This window comes from Phyllostomus hastatus, unplaced genomic scaffold (genome assembly GCF_019186645.2).
Source record: "Phyllostomus hastatus isolate PE091 unplaced genomic scaffold, TTU_PhHast_1.1 phas_contig_40, whole genome shotgun sequence".
NCBI lineage: Eukaryota > Metazoa > Chordata > Mammalia > Chiroptera > Phyllostomidae > Phyllostomus > Phyllostomus hastatus.
This window is the reverse complement of record NW_025333872.1, coordinates 34,485,466-34,507,813: the sequence shown is the minus strand read 5'-3', so window position 1 is coordinate 34,507,813 and position 22,348 is coordinate 34,485,466. Positions and strand designations below refer to the sequence as shown.

At 35.4% G+C, this 22,348-nt stretch overlaps 1 protein-coding gene across 1 annotated transcript in view; it reads left to right on the top strand.

The window, feature by feature from the left end:
* ELOVL4 (ELOVL fatty acid elongase 4) overlaps window positions 1-18,231 on the top strand; it is a 32,137-nt gene extending 13,906 nt beyond the window's left edge. The window contains exons 2-6 of the mRNA XM_045842576.1: window positions 9,753-9,940; window positions 11,072-11,152; window positions 13,966-14,137; window positions 15,169-15,296; window positions 17,724-18,231. Coding sequence (XP_045698532.1) covers window positions 9,753-9,940; window positions 11,072-11,152; window positions 13,966-14,137; window positions 15,169-15,296; window positions 17,724-17,996 — 842 coding nt within the window. The 3' untranslated portion in view covers window positions 17,997-18,231. The remainder of the gene's footprint in view (window positions 1-9,752; window positions 9,941-11,071; window positions 11,153-13,965; window positions 14,138-15,168; window positions 15,297-17,723) is intronic.
* The last annotated feature ends 4,117 nt before the right edge of the window (window positions 18,232-22,348 follow it).

The following is a 22,348-nucleotide window of genomic DNA, read 5'->3' as shown; positions in this document are numbered from 1 at the left end:
CAATTCAAATGTTTGCTCTCAAAGTTCACCTTGTCTCCTCTCTCCTGTCCTAACATTGTTCTTAAGACTAGCCTCTGATATTGTGCTCACTATCCTGCAAAGCAATTGATTTTTTATGTCCACCTTCTCCTCTAATACCTAATGAGTTTTGAGAGGTCAGGGACCAAAAACCTCCCCCAAATCACTTAGATCAGAAGAGGCGGAGAGTCTGACTTGAAAGTCTATTCTATCTAACACAACATGGGATTTTAAGAAACAAACCTGGTTAAGAATAAAAGCCTGCTGGTGGATCATGGACACAGACAACAGTATGGTGATAGAGGGAAGGGGGGTGGGGGCAGGTGGAAGAAGGTGAATGGAAGATGAATGGTGATGAAAGGAGACTAGACTTTGGATGGTGAGTGTACAATGCAGTGTGCAGATGATGTGTTGTAGAATTGTACACTTGAAACCTATATAATTTTATTGACCAATGTAACCCCAATAAATTCAATAAAGAAAAACCTATTGGTGGAGGGTGTTTTAGATGGATGATTTTTCTTCCCATTTTTGTTTTTATTTTTTGTTGTTGTTGTTCAAGTACATTGTCCATTTTCACCCCACCTCAGCCCCCGCCCCACCCATCCCTGCTTCCCACCCTTGAATCTACCCGTTTTGGCTTTGTCCATGTGTCCTTTATACATGTTCCTCGATGGACCTTCCCCTATTATCCCTTTCCCCCTTCCTTCTGGTTACTGTCAGTTTGTTCTTTATTTCAATGTCTCTAGTTATATTTTGCTTGCTTGTTTGTTTTGTTGATTAGGTTCACTTATAGGTGAGATCATATGATATTTGTCTTTCACCACCTGACTTACTTCATGTAGCATAATGTTCTCCAGTTCCATCCATGCTGTTGTGAGGGGAGGAGTTCCTTCTTTCTTTCTGCTTTCTTTCTTACACAATGAATAGTATTTCATTGTGTAAATGCACCATAGATTTTTCATCCACTCATTTACTGGTGAGCACTTAGGTTGCTTCCAGCGCTTGGCTATTATAAATTGTGCTGCTGTGAACATCGGGGTGCATGGATTCTTTTGAGTTACTGTTTTAGGATACTTAGGGTATAATCCCATTTTTAATAAGGTATAATTTACACATGATAAAATTAACTCTAATTTTTAGTAAATTGTTTGTGAATTTTGACACACATTCAGTTGTATAAACATTACGTGTCCCTTAATGCAGATAAAATTGTATGATTGCTGACCATAGTAATGTTTGTAAATAAATAAGTCCCATTTGACATGAGCTTTATGAAATAGAATGTTCTAAATGGAAACTATTTCCCAAGAAAGAGTTAACCCTAAAGTGTCTGGGAGGGTTAAAGTAATGTGCCTTGGTAATTCTTATTATTAAAGTCTCTTGCTCCCAAACTTGATTTGCTTTATTTAATATTTAGCTTTAGGCTTGCTTAAATTTACTTTAAAACTATGATAGGTAACTCATTACCAAAAAAGCAAAAGCAGAACAACAACAACCAAACAGAAATCCAGTTCTTTCTACTTACAGAAAAAAAGACCCAGTAGTTAAAATTTTCTGAATTTAGGTGTAACTTAGCTCTCTAAAACTTCTCATCGGTTCTAATTCTATATTCCAAAAATGGAGAATAAATCTAACCTTTCTTTAGGTCCTTTAGTACATGCTGAGGTCTTTTTCTTTTTCTCCAGGCCAGACATCCTTCGTCCTTTCCTATCACTCTGTCATGGCTTCTAAAGCTTTCATGATCTTAGGCAGGTCTACCAGGTGCAGCCCCTAAGAAAGCATGAACCTTGGTTTGTTTGAGGATCTCTTGTTTGTGTGTGGGTTTTCTTTTTCCCCCTGTTAAGGGAACTTTTGTAGGTCTCTCATTTTCTTGAATTCTATCTTAAAGTATCATTTGTGCCTATAATTTAGGAAGAAATTGGGGATTTTTCTCTCAATATTAATGGACATGGCGACTGAGTGGTACTGAAATAGCTGTCAGGAGCCATGAGGCTCTTGCGTGCCACATTCTTGGGCAAATCTCTTGACCTTGCTGAATCTCACTTTTAAGATAAAGGGATCATTTTTAAATCTAAAATTCTGTACCTCTAGTTTAGGTAAAGGTTTTCATGCAAGATAAAGACTTGAAATTATTAATAAATAATTCAAAATAAGAGCAAAATCACTAAGACATGAAGGTATAAACATATTAATAAAGCTATTAATAGTATAAAATACAAAAATAAGACAAACAGCCCTGGCCAGGTGGCACAGTTGGGTTGGGGCATCGTCCCGTGGACAAAAGATTGTAGGTTTGATTCCCAGTTAAGGACACGCCCGGGTTATGGGTTCCATCCCCAGTCAGGGCACATGTGAGAGACAACTGATCGATGTTTCTCTCCCACATCAATGTTTCTGTCCCTCTCTCTTTTCCTCTTCCCCCACCTCTAAAATCAATAAGCATGTCCTCAGGTGAGGATTAAAAAAAGACAAACAATATGACAAACAAATTGACTAGAGTCAGTTTGTATTTGTGCCATTATTGATCCCCTCTAAACAAGCTTTTTCAATAAAACATTCCTAACAGTGTTACATAAAAGCCATTTGAATCTCCTTGATAACAGAATTTGACTCTAGTGGTGGCAGGAAGGACAGGATTCTTTTTTTTTTTTTTTAGTTTTATTTATTTATTTTTAGAGAGGGACGGGAGGGAGATAGAGAGAGAAAGAGAGAAACATCAATGTGCGGTTGCTGGGGGTCATGGCCTGCAACCCAGGCATGTACCCTGACTGGGAATCGAATCTGCGACACTTTGGTTCGCAGCCCGCGCTCAATCCGCTGAGCTACGCCAGCCAGGCACTTGGACAGGATTCTTTAATAAATTTTTTTCTTCTTTTTTCCCCTAATAAATTCATGGTATGGAATCCCACCTATAACTGTGTAGGATTAGGATATTGCCAACATACTAGCAATATATTTCTTTTACTCTAATATGCATAATCTATTGTATATTTGGATTCAGTGTAACTTAACTGAATAGGGCACTTAATTTATACTTTATCTTTAAAATATGTTATTCCAAGAATAAAATCCCCAGAAGAAGAGATTAGATTTGTGGTCACCAGAGTTGGAGAGTGAGAGAAGGGGGAAGAGGAGGAAGGTGGTCAAAAGGTATAAACTTCCAGTTATAAGATACATAAGTGCCAGGGATGTAACTAATGTACAACTTGATGACTGCAGCCAGTGCTGCTGTGTGATAGATAGGAAAGTTAAGAGAGTAAAGTTTAAGAGTTCTCATCACAGGGAGATGTTTTTCCTTTTTTCTTTTCTTCTTTTTTATTGAATCTGTATGAGGAGATGAATGTTAGCTGTACTTATTGTATTAATCATTTCACAATATATGTAAATCAAACCATCATGCTGTGTGCCTTATACAGTGATATATGTTGATTGTTTCTCAGTAGAACCTAGAGGAAAGAAAAAAAAAAGGGCAAGCAAATGCAACATCTTTCTTGGAAGAAAAGCAACAAATAAATTTATTTAGCTTTTGAGTAAATGAAAAGCTGGATAATTCATTATTTTAAGGTTATATAAATTATACAAGTTCTGTACTCATGATTTTCCTTGACTGTTCTAATCCCTAATTTTTTTTTTGGTTCAAAACTTGAGGAGCAGGCCTATGAGTAATGGCAAATTTTCTATCATTGTGTTATTGTGATGAACTCAGGCCATCTTTTTAGTGGAAAAGGAAACATATAAAAGCAGCATGTGGTATTTGAATGTTGTCAAATTACTAAAGGAAATATTAATGCAGGTAAATTCAGAAAGACACAACTGCAAAGACATGGAGAAATTTCATGGAAATATAACGGAAATTGTTATCCTGTGTTCAGGTCACTGACAATCACTACAACTTCCATAATAATCACTGGAAGTAGTAATTTTGAGAGCTGGAATGGCTAATTTGAAAAGGATCTGGTGTGAAATGTGGCCTTTTATAGTCTGAGAACAGGTTTCGTTAAGCGGTGGCCACATGAATGCATGACTTGCATTGTTAGGCAAAGAAGGGCACCTTTTTTCTCTGGAGAAAGCTGTGTGTTAAAGACATTGAGCCTTATAGAGCACACATGCACTCACCAGATACTGGGTTGAAGTGCTGTTGGTTTCAGGTTAGAGGCATGTACCAACAAGAAGGGGGTCTGGAAAGAGCTGTAGGAAAGGGTTGCTGTACACTGAAGAAACCTTGAGTATTAGTAAATGTACATTTAGATTTCACTGAAGGGATAGAGAATAAAGGACTAATATGAAAAAAATCAACTCATTTATTCATCAAATAAATACTTAGGCACTTTGGTAGGCCTTGTAATGTAAGAATGAAAGACCTAGCCCCTGCCTTCAGAGAGATTACATTTTGAAGCAAGGTCACTGGACAGTGTGAACATGTACAGACACTCTGGCAGTGCAAAATGAGTCCCCTACTCAGTGAGAAATGCCTGTTGATCCAGTTTTCCTCACTTTCAGTTCCATTCTTCCTCCTAACTATTATTTTAAAAAGCAACAATTTTCAGAGGTTAAAAAAAAACTTAAGGAATCACCTAGTTTCTTGGTACTCAAAATGTGGTCCATGGAATATTAGCATATCAGTTGGCGCTTTCTAGAAAATGAGGAATCTTCCTAAAAATTGGCAACACCCCAGACCTACTGAGTCATAAGTTGTACTTTAACATTGTCCCCTCCCACCCCTAGGTGATTCTTCTTCTCATTAAAGTTGGAGAAACACTGATCTAGTTGACCTCTCTGTCAGGTTTCAGAGATGAAGGAGATGAAGACATTGTGCCCATGCACAGCAGCAGAGCTGACATTAAAACTCTGTTTACTGATAAAGTCTCGCATGATTTCTCTGATACCTGTTCTGTCTGCTCTGCTCCACCTGTTTACTCCTCTGTTGGCCTCTTTTAGTGTTTCATGTTGTCAGATCTTCAGCTTCTTCTTTCTTTCTCTGTTAGTTCTCTTTAATCTTTTCTGTTGAATAAGAGTATAGTACAGGCTACCCACACTATACATCAAAGAGACCAGATTTTTATTTATTTGTTTTTTCCTTTTTTTATTGTTGTTCAGTTACAGTTGTCCAGCCTTTTCCCCCATTATTCTCTCCTGTCCTGTACCCTTCCACACCCCCATTGTCCATGCCAAGTCCCCTATTTGTGTTCCTTGCCTTGCCCCTTCTCCTACTTTATCCCCCTTCCCTCTCCCCTCTGGTCACTGTCAGTTTGTTCTTTATTTCCATGGCTCTGGTTCTGTTTTGCTCATTTGTTTGTTTTGCTGATTAAGTTAAACTTATAGGTGAAATCATATGCTTTTGTCTTTCACTGCCTGGGTTATTTCACTTAGCATAATGTTCTCCAGTTCCACCCACGCTGTTACGAAGGGTAGAGCTCCTTCTTTCTTTCTGCTTTGTAGTATTCCATTGTGTAATCTTGTTTTCTGGGCAATTTTTGGACCTATTTCTGTAAATTTATTTACTTGCCGCTCAGAACTTTCCTTTTTTAAGTATATTTTGTTGATTGTGTTATTAAAGTTGTCCCAGTTTTTCTCCCTTTTCCCCCCTCTGCCTGGTACCCCCCTTCCCACCAGCAATCCCCCTCCCCCTTAGTTCGTGTCCATGCATTGTGCATATTAGATCTGTGGCTTCTCCATTTCCTATACTATTCTTAATGTCCCCCTGTCTATTTTGTACCAAACAATTATGTTTTTTAATCCCTGTACCTTTTCCCCCATACTGCCTTTCTCCCTCCCCCCTCCCAACTGATAACTCTCCAAATATTTCCATATCTATGATTCTGTTCCTGTTCTGGTTGTTGGCTTACTTTTGTTTCATTTTCATTTTTGCAGATCCAGTTGATAATTGTGAATTTGTTGCCTTTTTAATGTTCATAGTTTTAATCTTCTTTTTTTTTTTAAATAAGTCCCTTTAACATTTCATGTAATAATGGCTTGGTGCTGATGAACTCCTTTTGTTTTACATTGTCAGAGAAGCACTCTATCTGTCCCTCCACTCTAAATAATAGCTTTGCTGGATAGAGTAATCCAGGTTGTAGGTCCTTGCTTTTCATCAGTTTGAATACTTCTTGCTAGTCCCTTCTTGCCTGAAAAGTTTTTTTGAGAAGTCAGCTAATAGTCTTATGGGAACTTCTTTGTAGGTAACTATTTTCTTTTCTCTTTCTGTCTTTAAGATTCTCTCTTTATCTTTTACCTTTGGCATTTTAATTAAGATGTCTTGGTGTGGTTCTCTTTGAGTCCAACTTACTTGGGACTCTCTCTGTTTCCTGGACTTGTATGTCTATTTCCTTCACCAAATTGGGGAAGTTTTCTTTCACTATTTTTTTGAAGTCAAGGAACTTGTATAAAGGACTTACAGTCTTTCATTATTTTTTCAAATAAGTTTTTCTTGCTCTTCCTTTTCTACTTCTGCCATCCTGTGATTCAGATGTTGGCACTTTTGGAGGGGTCCCAGAGGCTTCTTATACTATCTTCATTTTTAAAAAAAAATCTTGTTTCTTCTTTCTGTTCTAGTTGAATGTTTACTTCTTCCTTATGTTCCAAATCATTGATTTGAATCCTGGCTTCCTTTCCGTCACTGTTGATTCCCTATAGATTTTTCTGTATTCCACTTAGTGTAACCTTCATTTCTTCCTTTATGTTGTTGCTGTACTCAATGAGTTCTTTGAGCATCCTGGTCACCAGTGTTTTGAACTCTGCACTTGATAGGCTGGCTATTTCTGTTTCATTTAGTTCTTTTTCTAGGGTTGTGTTCTTTTCTTTCATTTGGGCCATATTTCTTTGTTTCCTCAATTTGACAGCCTCCCTGTGTTTGTTTCTGTGTGTTAGGTACAGCTGCTTTTACTCCCTGTAAATTGTGTGGGGAGGAGCCTTAGGTAATCATCAGGGTAGGGCAACCAGCTTCACTGGTTTGTGGCTCTGTGTGGGAGGAGGTTTTGGAGAGGGACTGTGCCACTACCTTGTTTCTGGGGGGTCACTTGCTGGGTTTCCAGTCACTTCACTAATACCCCTATGTGACTGGGACCCTTCCAGTTGTTGCCCTGGTGTTGAATCCCAGAGTAGGTGGGTTTGCAGACATTTTAAGACCCCTGAAGCAGAGTTTCTGAAAATCTGGCAGTTTCTTCTGCTGCCACAACACCCACTGGTTTTTACAGCCAGAGGTTATGGGAATTTACCTTCCTGGCACTGGAACCCTGAGCTGTGAGGTCTGGCTTGGGGCTGGGATTGCTGGCTCCCAAGGTATCCCTCCTGATTTTTATCCACCACAAGTGAATGTGGGACTGCCTGTGCCTGTTCTGCCCCTGCTGCCAGCTCTCTGCACCACACAGGGTCTCCTTACCTCTCTGTCCATTCTCCACATCTCTGCTCCTACTACCTGTTTGGATGAATGTGGCTTTTTGGTGTCAGACTTCCATACAGTTCGATTTTCTGACAGTTCTGGGTGTTACTTGCTTGAGATTTAGTTGTAATTCTTTTTGTGGTTATGTGAGGAGGTGAAGCATATCTACCTATGCCTCCATCTTAGAATTTCTTTGGTCAGTAGGAATTCTGTGTGTGATAAGAGTGAGAAATAACCTATGATGGAAGAAATTAGAATCTCTTCACAGATGAATTTATCTTCCTTTCTTTGTTGTCTAGATTATTGCTTAAAGGGGTGCTGTTGCCTTTGTATCAATCTCATGGAAAACCGTACCTGCCTTTAAGTTTGAGGCTAGGAATAGCACACCACAGCAACTCCTTTAGTGATCTGAAATAGAGCAGGCTTTAAGATTTAGCGGGATTGTATTACATTTTTTCTATAATGTAGAAAAACAAAGATCTAAGTAGATAAACACCCCATGTTTTAAGGGGGCCATTGGCATAGAAAGACATGGTCATAGAAGGATAACATGACAACATTAAAGAAAAGTGAACAAGCAGTGATAGGACCATAGTGGACGATGCCTTCAAACAAAAAGCCACTGCCTCCCTCCTTGTAAGAGATTTACTCTCTCTTTCCTGTCTTTTTAAGTATTTTAGTTTATTTTAGCTCTGAAGTGTGTTTTGATTTGAGTGATAGAACCATAAATGTATAGATAGATAATAGGTCCCCTATATACTATGAAATAAATTCATATTTCTTGTTCTCATATGTGTTTTTCTTTTCGGTCACTATTACACCATTCTAACAACTCTGATATTGTAGAAAACATAGTTATTATGTCACTTCCTGACTTTGGAGACTATGTGACTAGGTATTGTTCTACTTGTGTTTCATGTCTTGGATCTATTTTCTACTGACAATGTGTAGAAACAGATTATTTTTATGTAAAGTATTTTGAGATGTAATTATCCAGTCCAGAGCTATTTTACATACATAGTTTTAGTAAAATGGACAGTTTAAGTAGAAGACATTGTAATGAGCAAGTAAAAAAAATTTATTTCATATAATTTATTTTGGCTTAGGAACTGGCTGAAAGGTGGAATATATAGATATATTTTTTTTTACTATTTTAAAACTATATAATATTCCTAAAAATAGAACACAGATATGTTTTGCTTTACCAAGAATAAACTACACATTAAGCCCTAGAACTGGTATAGCTCAGTGGATTGAGCATGGGCTGCAAACCAAAGGGTCACCAGTTCAATTCCCAGTCAGGGTGCATGCCTGGGTTGTAGGCCAGGTCCCCAGTGGAGGCCACATGAGAGGCAACCACACATTGATATTTCTCTCCCTCTCTTTCTCCCTCCTTTCCTCTCTCTCTAAAAATAAATACATAATATAAAAATAAAATAAATCAATAAACTTGATTAAAAAATAAACTACACATTAGACTCACAACCTTTTAAATGCTGTTTAGCTTTTAGAAATATAATTTAATTCCAATATCTTTTTATAATGTATTAGAAAATTAATTTTTGTTAACCCCATATTTCATTTTCATGAAATGTTTTACTTGTGGCAGAAATATTGTAAAATTGATTCATGATTGCTTATTTAAATATTAAGGGTATTTTTTTCATTTTAAATGAAATAATTTGCACTTTATATGTATATATTTACACATATATTTATAAATTAGTTATATTCATGGGTAAAAAAATAGACTATGTTCTTAAGGAAAAAGTTAGAAAAATGACTTGAATGTTATGATTAGCATTTAAATAAATTACAAAACTGTAATGATATCTAACAGTCATCCAGTTATAACTGTACTCTTGCCTTCTGTATCCAGAAATATCCCAGGAAATGGCTCTCATTTCCCCACACTTCTTCAGTTTACTAATTCGGACTGTCTTAGACATAGGAGGGAGCAGCCTCCAAACTGCACTGATGAATTTCACATGTTTAATATGGAAGACACATTTCTCCTTAAAATATTTAGTATTTTTCTGTCTGTGGAGGCTTTTATTACTTATCCGAAGTTTGTTCCACATTTTTAGTGAGCTTTATTTCTTGTTTTTGTTCTCTAGGTTCTCTATAAAACATACTGTGTGCCATATATAATGAAGCTTCATTTTCAGAAGCTGCTCACAAGAATTGGTCTTGTCTCTTTGGGTTTTATGCCATGTATTTTTGTTGTAATTCAAAGGATGATGATCTGTATTTGGTCAAATTAGGAAAACTATTTTGAAACATAACTCCTAATAAGTTCATTTTATAAGACATTTATTTTTAATGATTTTATGTTATTTTGTTTTCTCTGTAGATAAACGTGTGGAAAATTGGCCTCTAATGCATTCTCCATGGCCTACTCTTTGTATAAGTACTCTTTATCTCCTATTCGTGTGGTTGGGCCCAAAGTGGATGAAGGCCCGAGAACCTTTTCAGATGCGCTTGGTGCTTATTGTCTATAATTTTGGGATGGTTTTGCTTAATTTGTTTATCTTCAGAGAGGTAGGTTTACTATAAGAATATGAAAAACCATCATTGTGACATTGTACCCCAGTATAACTGTTGGTTACTTTAAAAGTAAATTTTATATTATTGACATTTTTCATTTTGGATACCAAAAATATAAAACATATATAAGGTAAAGGACAAGTATTTAAAATGGAATTTTGAAGCAGACAGACTGTATTCCAAAAAAACCCTTATGAGCTCTTCTGACATTGGAAGTTTAATTTTTCTGAGACTCGTTTCCCCATAAAATGGGGAAAATACCTATCTCCTAGGGTATCAGAGATAAAAGTGAGATAATTTTTACATGGTGTTTACCACATATTAAGCACTCAGTAAATAGTTGCATATATTTATTTATAATTTCTACTCAGCAGTTTCAGCTTTGTAAGTGATCAAAATATGCAGGTGTAACATACCAATTTCAAATTAACTCCAATTTCTTATTGTCATTGTATTTTGGATTGGAGGTAAATTGAGGTAATTGTTACACAGTTATTGCTACTAATCATTTATACTTTTCCGACATAATTATTTATATTGTACCCACAATTTTTCCATGAAGGGAAATCCTAAAGGCTAGATAGGTATAACTATTTTTTAAGTTATGAGTGAAAGGAGTTTGTTTCTCAGAAAACTTTTCATTAACATTCTGTATGAATGGAGAGAACTGGTCTCGTGATGCTAGGAAAATAAATAGCATTCTCCTTAAAAATTTTTTTTTATTTAATTGACAACATAGGCTACAGAATCTCAACTTGATTAAAAAAACTTGAATTTATTTGGTACTTTTACCTAGTTTGTTAGATGCAAACAACTCTGGATCAAGTCTAGTGTGGCTCTTGGATCTGAGTCATGGTCAATCAAAATTTCTCTTAATATTATGAAGTAGATAGAATTGATGTTTTAGTTCAAAAATTATATGTGATTTTTAATCTAGATTTCAACTTTAGAATAAATCTACACAGTAAATTTTAAAAATTCTAATACATTAAATGTTTAATACATTCAAAATTTTAAAGACAGTACTGGTTTTAAAAATTATTTCAAAGATTGCATATGTATTTAGTGTTTTTAAATGCTGTATCTATTAAAACTTTAGTCCAAATATTACCTTTTTTTTTTCAGTTATTCCTGGGATCATATAATGCAGGATACAGCTATATTTGCCAGAGTGTGGATTATTCTGATAATGTTAATGAAGTCAGAGTAAGTACATTAAAAATTCTCTAAATCAGTCAAAGTGGGTCTAATTTTATAGTCCCCAGTCTGCAAAAAACATACTTTTATATAATGGTAAAAGTGTACTGGGTTGTTTTGAGCCAGTAAAGCTGTGCTTTTTTTTAAGTACATAATTAAAAATCTGTTTTCATACCTCCAGTGTCTTTTGGTGGTGTGAGAGTGAATATATGTTGGATTACTAGAATGAAGTACTTTTTAAAAAAGAGTTCCGTGTTTAGTGTAAAGATATTTTAGATTTTGGTTGTTTTTGGTCAAGAATAAAAATGCCTGCAGAGACTCTAATTCTTTGTTAAGAAAGTCTGAGGAAAAAAACATGTTTTATAAATTATGCAGTGTTTAGTAAGTTAAGTATAGCACAATTTGTATAGGTATGGGCTCAGTTTTTATTATATTTGCAAAAAAATAAACCAATAGTAATAGAATATTATCATAATTTACTTTCCAGCAACCTACATTAGCTAAATTAACATTTTACTCACTTGGAAGAAACAATAAATTATCTCATTTTTATTAAGTATTTATTGAACTACTCTTGTGTACTGTGGTTTATATTAAAATTATGTGTACATAAAACATAAATAAACATGTTATGTTTTATGTTACATGTAATATATGTAGTAATAATATAATATACAGTAGCTTCCCTTGAGAAAAATAGCATTTTTCAGTGGGGTTGGATAATGTAAAGGTCAGTATTCATCAAGACCTAAGATCAGATTGCTTTAATGTACTTGCCATGATATGTCTGTGTCTTCATGGTGCTATCAGACTTTTGTGCTGATGGAAAAATCACCCCTTTAGTTGTCATTCTTGCTTTATTCATTCACTGTATGTGTCCTGAACACCAATCACATGCAGATAGTATGAGAGACACTGGGGACACAGGTGGAAGGACAGAAGATCCAGGCCTTTGTGGAGCTGGTGTTCTAGTGAAGGGTGGGAGAGGCAAGCAGTAGTCATGTAAACAAAGGATTAACAAGAAAATAAAACCTGTGATGTGACTGAGAGAGAATGAGGGGAGTACTTTATTTAGATTTGTTGGCTAGGAAAAAAAATTTTTTTCAGATAACCATCTTGTTAGAGAACCTCCTCAGTAGAGTAGAGATCTGACTTCCGTGGTCTTGCTTGGTTTGTGGGAGAGGAAAAGGAAAAATAGTTTAACTTGTTTTCTTTTAGGAGTTCACTTAGAAAAAACCCTTGGGTGAAACAACATGCTAACATTCTTAGGATAAAGATTTAAAAATACTATTCTGGTGATTGTGAACCACCCTCCTGGCATTCATAAAAATTCAGTACTTAAAAAATTTGCTATTGTGAGAACTGTAATCTAGGAGAAGGAAGAACCAGAGATTCCTAACAGATTGCATTTGAAATTTTCTTCCCTCTATCTTCCTTTTAATATTAGATATTGTAGAATAAATACTTTACCCAGACACTTGTTTTTGTATTTGTTGTGATGTAACAAGAAGTTATCACTTTTCACTTTGATGTAGCTCTTCAGAGATACCTGATGCAGTTTACAAATGAAAGATAGGAATTATTTATTGCTGTTCATGAATTGTGGCTAATTTAGAAGCCCAGATTGGGGAGGGGATAAAGACATTATCTCTTACCTTATAGGTAAAGTTTACTATGCCAAAATCGTTACCTTATTTTAAAATACTAGCATAATAATGACTATTAAATATTGTGTTGCTGTGAGTATTAACTATTTCAAACCTATTTTCAACCAATTTTATAATTTTCAACAATATTATTACTCAAGCAAATTCAGTAAACATTCTCAACCTGTAAATACAAGACTTTATTTTCTCTTTGGTCCACACTTTATATAATTTTGTTTTTCAAAAGAAAACAAACACACAAGAACTTATGACACCCAGTAGGTGCAGGGATAAGATGAGAAAGGGAACTGTGAACTCTAAAACATCAGCGCCTGTCTGTGCGTAAATCTGTCAAACCCCCACATACGAAGGTTTATTCAGTTATGCACTGCCTTCTTTTTTACATGTTTAGGACACATGTCCTGGAAAATATTTGACATAGAAAAGTGGAGTTTAGGTTACTATTATAGAATTCTTGTAAAATATTTTAAAATATATATCCAGAGGTCACCTCTCATTGGAACCTTGAATCCTTAATCTCAGCATGTACAGTAATCTTTCTGTACCATCTGGTGTCTTAATTAGAGCCCAGGAAAAGAGAAGACTTATTCATTTGAGCAGGATTATATTTATGACCTAGGAAATCTTTGTTGTTTCATTTTGTTTATGTCACTATATCATTTTAAAGATTTTACTGGCCAATGCAAACTACTATGGTTAAGTGCTTTGTTGCACATGTTGAAGTGAGAGAGACGTAATAGAGACCAGTCGCTACCCATAAACATCCTTGTAGGAATATCTGAGGTATAATATAGGCTTAGCGTGAACAATTGAAGTACATTTACAAAGTAAATACCTGTTTCTCTACCAAATTGAAAAACATAGCACTATGAATGTGTTTGCAGCGCTCTAAGTTTAGTGCTACAGGGGTCCAGCTAGGTAATATGACACTTTTTCTGTATTGTTGCTACAGAGTAGATATATATTTGGACTCTTATCTTTCGCATTCCCCCCATGGACAGATGACTAGATTTTACACCTACTTAGGCAAAAATGACTTCATGCCTCATATGTTTGTGTAGTGAAAATTATTTAGAACTTACACACAATGGGTAGAAAACCAATGTGATGGCATGCATCTGGTGTTTCTAACATCCTTTTTCTTTCTTTTTACAGATAGCTGCTGCTCTGTGGTGGTACTTTGTATCTAAAGGAATTGAGTATTTGGACACGGTGTTTTTTATCCTAAGGAAGAAAAACAACCAAGTCTCTTTCCTTCATGTGTACCATCACTGTACAATGTTTACATTGTGGTGGATTGGAATCAAGTGGGTTGCAGGGGGGCAAGGTGAGCATTTTCAAAAGCATATCTGTATGCATTAAATTGTGTAAATCTGTTGGGTGGAAAGTAATGAGGACCTGGGAATTTGAGTTGGTCTATAATTTAACTTGTTTTGTGATTATTTCTGTGTTAATTTCATTTTAAAGAAATTTGAAGAAAGTAAAGCTTTAGCTTTTTGTTTGTGACTACTTTAACACCTAAAGATTTGCCCCAGAGATGAGCATAAGGTAATTCTAAATGCAGACAATAATATTTTGATGGGGAGCAATTCTAGTGGTTCTGATCCAAAGGATACCAAGATTTATCTTCTCAGTGTGAAGGCTTCATCTTCAATCCAAGCCCAGAGCCAACTCCACCTCTAAAATAGGCCTTAAATTGGCCTGTTGGTTCTCACTCAAAGGAAGTTGTGTATAGACACATTGATGTTAAAGATAATGTGAATCCATAGTTTGGCTGAGATCTGGCTCCAGCTGCTCAGATACCTGTGGATTGAAGACGATTTACATTATTGAGCTGGAAATAGACCATTCCTCTCGTGGGGACCCATGGGACAAATCGTAATAGTCCAGTTCACCTTGCTACTTTCCACTTAAAATTATTTAGAAGCCTAAGAAGTAAGTACCATTTTTGTAGATACGTATATTTGTGTATGTAAAGGCAATAATGTGACAATTACAAATTTACTTAAACCATTATATGCACTATGACTTTTTTTCACATTTTTTATTGTTATTCAAGTACAGTTGTCTCCATTTCTCCCCCCGCAGTCCCTCCCGCCCCATTCAAAAGCTTGCTACTTTGAAAGTCCTTTGCATTTGAAGAACATCTTTTTTAAAATATGTTAAAAGTCTGAATCTACCTTTTAAAAATATCTAGCATGATCTGAAGAGAAGGCTTTTCCAGTAGTGTTACAATTTTTATTCCTAATCATTACTCAAGATTAAGTGTTAGAAAATAATGTGGACTCATTTATGTCCAAATGGTTTATTGCCTAATAAAATTTTCTGTATCTTGTAATTACTTTTGTTTTTCTAAAGCGTTTTTTGGAGCCCAAATGAATTCCTTCATCCACGTGATTATGTACTCATACTACGGGTTAACTGCCTTTGGCCCATGGATTCAGAAATATCTTTGGTGGAAACGATACCTGACCATGTTGCAGCTGGTAAGTTAAATGCTTCTAAAGTTTCATCTGGTGCAATACTGAAAATGTTTGAGTTTACTAATTATAAAGTATGAAGTCATTTTTGACAATTTTCTATTGCAAATTCAACTATCTCTATGCTTCATTTGTGGGATTGAGGCCGCTTGGCCTGTTCATAGACCCACTGGTTATGGCCTTTTGCTTTTTAAATGTTTATAAGAGTTAGACTAGCTCATGTCTAAGAGAACTATTCTTTAAAAATATTCATGAAATGGGCAAATAAAGACCTAAGTACACCACAACGTACATAGACTCATATATGACTAGAAAAATAATGACATCTTTCTTGGGTGATTTTTTCAAATTTTTACTTAAAATATTATTATCTCTATTCATTCTGTTTACTGTTCAATTTTCAGTCGTTGATAACAAACCCCATACATTTACAATGTAAAAGTTGCAGAAATGGCAGAGGGTCAAGGAAGGGTAGGGGTAAAGAAAGGGAGCCAGGACCAGAGAGCTACTCTTAATTCTCCAGCATGAAGTCCTTGAGGAGCAGAGCTAGGCATTTTAAATTGTTAGCCTTTAGAGCAGACAGCCTTTGGAACAAACCCCAGTAGGACTTCTGTAGCATTTGGGTGCTTCAGTGTAACTTTCAAAGGCAGGCACTAGCCCAGTAATCAAACTGGAAATCCAAACCAACCTGGTAGCTATTCTTTAAGCCTCGGATTTTATTATAATTTGCTTTAATCATAGTATGTAAACAATTTTATCAGTGGAATCACATTTGGAAATACTATTCATCTCTGCTTTAAGTTGCTAAACAGCTGACTAACCAAACAGGAAACACAACTTTTGGGAACTGCTGGGTGTAAAGGATTGATTTGTAACTAAAATGCCATAGGAAGTTTCCTTCAGTTTTTGTGAAAGCTGTGTATATAATTGTGTAATTCATTTCTCTTAGTAATTAGTAAATGGTCCCCCCAAAATAAAGAGATGACAAAAATCACATGAACTATTGATACCTATTTTGTCGGAACCTGCACCTGACTCTCCTTGAGTGATGCCATACTCAGCCACACCCACATACACACACCCTTTTTCGGTGATGCAGATTCTAAGAACCATTGTGAAATCAGAAGTTCTTAAACTCTGGATTTGGCCATGGAAAATTCTAAAAAGTTTTTAATAAATTTGAGGCTTACCTGAATTAAATTATTTTAATAATATTTAACATAATAATACTGTTAATACTGTGCTTAAAAGAGAAACCACAATTGTGCTTTCCAAATTGGATGTTCATTTTATGAAGGGTAGTATATTCCTAAGCCAGAAGTTATTTACTTTTGTAGATCAATCTTGTAAAAACTTAGCACTTGTTAACATCATGAAATTTATAACTTTTATTTTGAGAACCATTCACTTATTGATAAATTAGAATTTAAACTTATTTCCTTCATCTTAATGAAAAGTATCTCAATTTTGGCTTTTCTCCTTTTAAAAACTCTTCAAATTGAAAGTGATTCTCTCTTTTTGCACTTATTCTCAACTACCTACTAAATTTTACCAAGCATCTTAGTTTTTAAAGGATAGTGTTAATTCAAATGCCTATGACCTATCTGCTATTCTGTAAAAGGTTTATTTTTGAAAGTATATATACCAGCTTGCTGACAATTTTGTGGAAGGAAATCAGTCTCACCCTGACTGCTGTGGCTCAGTAGGTTGAGCATTGTCCTGCAAAGCAAAAGATCACTGATTTGATTCCCAGTCAGGACACATGCTTGGGTTGCCCGCCAGACCCAGCTGGGGTGCATGCAAGAGGCAACCATCAATGCTTCTCTCTCACACATCAGTGTTTCTCTCCTTTTCTTTTTCCTTCCCTACCTCCCTCTCTAAAAATAAATAAATAAAATCTTTAAAAAAAAAGAAATCAGTCTAAAATGTGGGAGCCACTGATATTTCCCCTCATTAGATAATATTACTCAGCATTATCCAACAGATATTCATGGAATCCAGACACAGTGCCAGAGACTCAGGAATCGTCATAGCAACACTGGGTCCTGCCTTTGGAGCTACATGCTAGTGGAAAGATGGGTGATCTAGAAGTCACCAAATGCAAAAGACAATTTCAGACAGCTGTAATTCTTATAAAGTAAAAAAAAGAAGAAAAGAAAAGAAAACCCACACAAAACAAAAGCGGTTAAATGGAATTGGTTAAATGGAATTGAGATGGCTAGTTGGGTGGAGGCACTTTAGTTCTGTCATCAGGAAGCCTTGTTGAGGAGATGGCATTTGAGCAGCTACCTGAATGAGAAGGAGGTAGGCGTGGGAGCCAGAGAATATTAAACTTTGGACAATGTGGCAAAAGTTGGGCCTGTATTCGCTACATAGAAGATTCTGAAGTTGTTTACTGTTTATTGTTTACTGTGCACTGTTTCTGTTTTTCAGGTTCAGTTCTTTGTGACCATTGGGCACACAGCCCTGTCTCTCTACACTGATTGCCCCTTCCCAAAGTGGATGCACTGGGCTCTGATTGCCTACGCGATCAGCTTCATATTTCTCTTTCTCAACTTCTACATTCGGACATACAATGAGCCCAAGAAGTCAAAAACTGGAAAAACAGCTGTGAATGGTATTTCAGCCAATGGTGTGAACAAATCAGAAAAACTGGTGATAGAAAATGGAAAAAAGCAGAAAAATGGAAAAGCAAAAGGAGAGTAAATTGAACTGGGCCTTAACTGTTGTTGACAGTGAAGAATTTCCCATTTCATATAAAATTTCAGGGAAAACAGAAGCAAATGAGGGTTTGGGGGTGGGGAGAAAAAGGCAAATGTGCTCCTATGTATTAGTGACCTTTAGATTGAGTAAAGTGTTAAATACTGTACCCTGATGTTTTATTTATGAAGTTTTTATTTTAAACATTTTTTATTAGCTTTGATATTGTCTAGACCAAAGCAATTATTATGTGACTTTGGAGGCTCGCTCTCTGTTCACATCCGTTTGTCTAATGCATGACATTTTTCATGTATCTTATATGCAGCCATTCCTCAGTCTGATGATCACAGAAACACAGTCTTTATGAGTTTTTTGGTTAAATTACTAATTACCTACTGATTAAAATCAGTTACCTTCCTTTTTTTGGTCCGAAGCTGGAAATACAAACACCTTAAAATTTGCACATTTGAATTCATTTGCTGACTGAAATGGTTGAATCTCTCCACCACTAGTCTGAATACCCTTTTGGTTGTAATTAAATTTTAAGAATCTGATGATCTCTGTAGACTTTTAGAGGCTTGATGATGATGGTGTTGGTGAAAAAAAGAATTACAGTAAAATCCTGTGTAGCAACCCAAAGGTCGCCATGACTTGTGGCACAAATCACTGTGGGAAACAGTTTTTGCGACTTAAACGCAGCCTTTCAATACTTCTATCAGAAATATATATTATGCAAATTAAGATGAATGTCTGATTGGAACATGAAACAACTCATGTCTTTATTGGTAACATCATAAAATTGTTACAGAAATGTGCTGTTAGATGACAGTATATTGATTTTTATCAGACTTTTAATGTTTTGATTTGTGGCTGTTACCAATTTTTCATATGTGGAAATATACCTACCTCTTCTGTTGGAAAGAACATTTAAAATTAAATAAATTTTAATTAAAAAATCAAGGAGTCCTCTAATGTAGATTTTAATATTAACTTTATTAATTTTTGAATCCACTAATGTTTGTTTGTTTTTTTTGTTTGCTTTATTACAAATGGCGTACACTAAACTTTTCTGTGAAACTATTCTCTTTCAATGTGTTTAATTTTGGAGTGATATTTTCCTTGTGACAGAGTTGCAGGATCTTATTTATTAACTAGATGAAGTGTAAACCCATTTTGGTGCAATATTCTTGACTCCTTGGTGCTAAAGATCATTAAAATCAGTGCTTGATTGTTATAAGGTGTTAATTGTTAAGACACAAAATGAATAACAGTAAGAGTAGTCAGAACCAGACAGTTAAATTTGTTATTTATGAATGAAGTATTTCATGTAATATATATGAACAACTGTATAGTGTCTTATTACACAGGTTAAAATGTTAGGGGTGTTGCACAGGCATCATTATGGAAAGAGAAAATGTGACCAATAAAAAAGCATGAATATTTCTATATATCTCAAGATGTCAAAACTGCATGTGCAGGATGTATGCTGTTTCTGCAGATCAACTATCTCAGAATATTTGTAAATTATAAAATATTTATTGTGCATTAAAATCACACACTTCCCCCCCCCCCCCCAGAGGCATGCAGTCATGAGAATTACAGAAACTTTGCAACACATGATAGTTTGGCCTAAGAGGATTCAACACCTATGTTTTTGCTGCTCAGTGTGTAATGACTAGAGATTTGTAAATCTTTGTGAACATTCTGTACTGATTCCCCAGAGCTATTCATTCCCTACTACCTGATTTCAGCAAAATAAATATACTACTGCTGTGGGGAAAATGATATTTTTGTTCATAAGTTTATTATAGTGTAAATTATCTTCTAGATGCATATTTATTCGATTCAGTTGTTATTTCTAATTCTGCTGCTCATTTCTAATGCAGAAAATAAATGAAACTAGAACTTGGGTGTTTATAATTTCTAGTAAAAATTTATTTTTTATGGTAGCATAGTTTTTTAAAATATATAATCTTTATTATATTTTTTCCATTACTATTTAGTCCCTTTATACTCCCCCTTCCCTTAGCCATCACCACACTGTTGTCCATGTCCATGAGACCTTTTTCCTTTTTGCTTAATCCCTCTACCCCCTAACCTTCACCCCCTCCTCCACTAGCTGTCATCTGTTCTCCATCTATGAGTCTGTCTCTATTTTGCTTATTAGTTCAGTTTGTTCATTAGATTCCACATATGAGTAAAATCATGTGGTATTTGTATTTCTCTGATTGGTTTATTTCACTTAGCATAATGTTCTCCAGGTCTATCCATACTGTTGCAAAGGGTGAAGTTTACTTCTTTTTTATGGCCAAATAGAATGCCGTTGTGTCAGTGTCCCATAGCTGTTTTAGCCACTCATCTATTGATGGACATGGGCTGCTTCCATGTCTTGGTGATTGTAAATGACACTGCAGTGAACAAAGAGGTGCTTATGTTCTTTTGAATTGGTGTTTTGGTTTCCTTTGGATATATTCCCAGAAGTGGGATCACTGGGTCAAAAGGTAGATCCACTTTTTATTTTTTGAGGTATTGCCATACTGTTTTCCACAGTGGCTGTACCAGTCTGCATTCCCACTAACAGTGCAAAAGGGTTCCCTTTTCTCCACATCCTCTCCAACACTTGTTTGTTGATTTACTGGTTTAAGGATAGCCATCCTGACAGATGTGAGATGGTATCTCACTGTGGTTTTTATTTGCATTTCTCTGATGATTAGTGATGTTGAGCATATTTTCATTTGTCCATTGGCCATCTGTATGTCCTCTTTGAGGAAGTATCTATTCAGGTCCTTTGCCCATCTTTTACTTGAGTTGTTTGTTTTTTTGGTGTTGAGTTTTGTAAGCACTTTATAGATTTTGGATATTTACCCCTTATCAGATATATCAGTGAATATGCTCTCCCATTAGCATAATTTTAATTTAAAAGTGTGTTGCTTTTGGATCCAGACACAAAACCTGTTTTCTTCTACGTTATTTTTACACTTGTCATTTTAAATGTAAGCTTTAACACTTCTTAATTCTGTGCTTTTTTTTTTCCCCATGCCAAAAATAAAGTGGGGGATCTTTTACATTCTTAAGCTTAAATCATTCAGTTCTTGGTATACCTTAAGGTTCTTTATCATAGATGATTTTAAGATGTGATAAAAGTAACCTTTTCTAGTAGCTTTCAGAATATCTGTACCATTACTCTTAAGTTACATGCCTCATACATAAAAATCAGTGGAAGATTGCATATGCTTTTTGGTAAGACTTTGTCACTAAGTACAAAAGTATTTTCTTAAGGAGAAAGCAGGGGTTTTATTAAATATTGGCAATGAGTAGAAATTCCTGAAGCATGTAACAGTGCATTTTCCAGTAGAGTTCATGACTGTTTTTCTCTTCTCTGTGTCACTCTTGACTCTGTTTTGCTGATGGACACTGACTGATGACTCACTTTAGTATTAGCATTATTAATTTAGTCATTCTCTTCTTTTCTCTTTCCATTCACTGTCTAGGCTTTCAAAAATATTTTCATATTTATTATTCACATTTTAGAATATTTCTTTGTTTTGTAGTTTATTGGAAATATTTTAATTTACAGGTTTGTTTCATATATACAACTTGGTTACCTTATAAATAAGAAAGAACTTAGAAGTGGAAGTGATTTTTGCTTTCCTAACCATTTGATAATATAATAATTTAGGCATTAGGTATTGACTGTTGGCACTGAACTTTTGAATCTCACCTTCATTAAAACGCAACATCAAGCTGAGCTGTTCACACTCTCAGCTCTTTCCTCATCATAGCCTTAATCCCTGCCAGCTGCATTCCTAGCCGTCCTTATTGAGATTCAGATACGTGGGATGTAAAGTGGATGCTCAGTACAGACATGGGGCACTTAGACTTAGGATCCTGCCGGATGGTAAATAGGTCTGCAGAGTTGAGAAGCACCATGATGCTGAGCTACATACACAGGAGCCCAGCATCTGAGCAATAACCATAAAACCTGTGTAATGAGATTGGCCACCTGCCACTCTATACACAAGTAAGTTTGACATAGTACCCTTGGGGAACAAGTCCTAAATTCACATTTAAATCTTAGGTATTTTAGGCAGATGACATCTGAACCAGGAGTATAGTTGTGAAAAGGAAGAGAATAAAAACAAATTCCTTGTTTCAAAACTATACAAGTCATGCAAGTATTAGGAGTAGGTTTTCTTAGTATGAAGTATGGAGGGAAGGCACAGCTTTTAATTTTATTTTTTTAAAAGTAGGATGGAACATAACCACGTTCCTGAAGGGGATTTGGAGATCTAAATTAAAAATTATAATTGATGTATAGAACCACTACAAGCTGAAGACAGATTCTAGCATATATCACC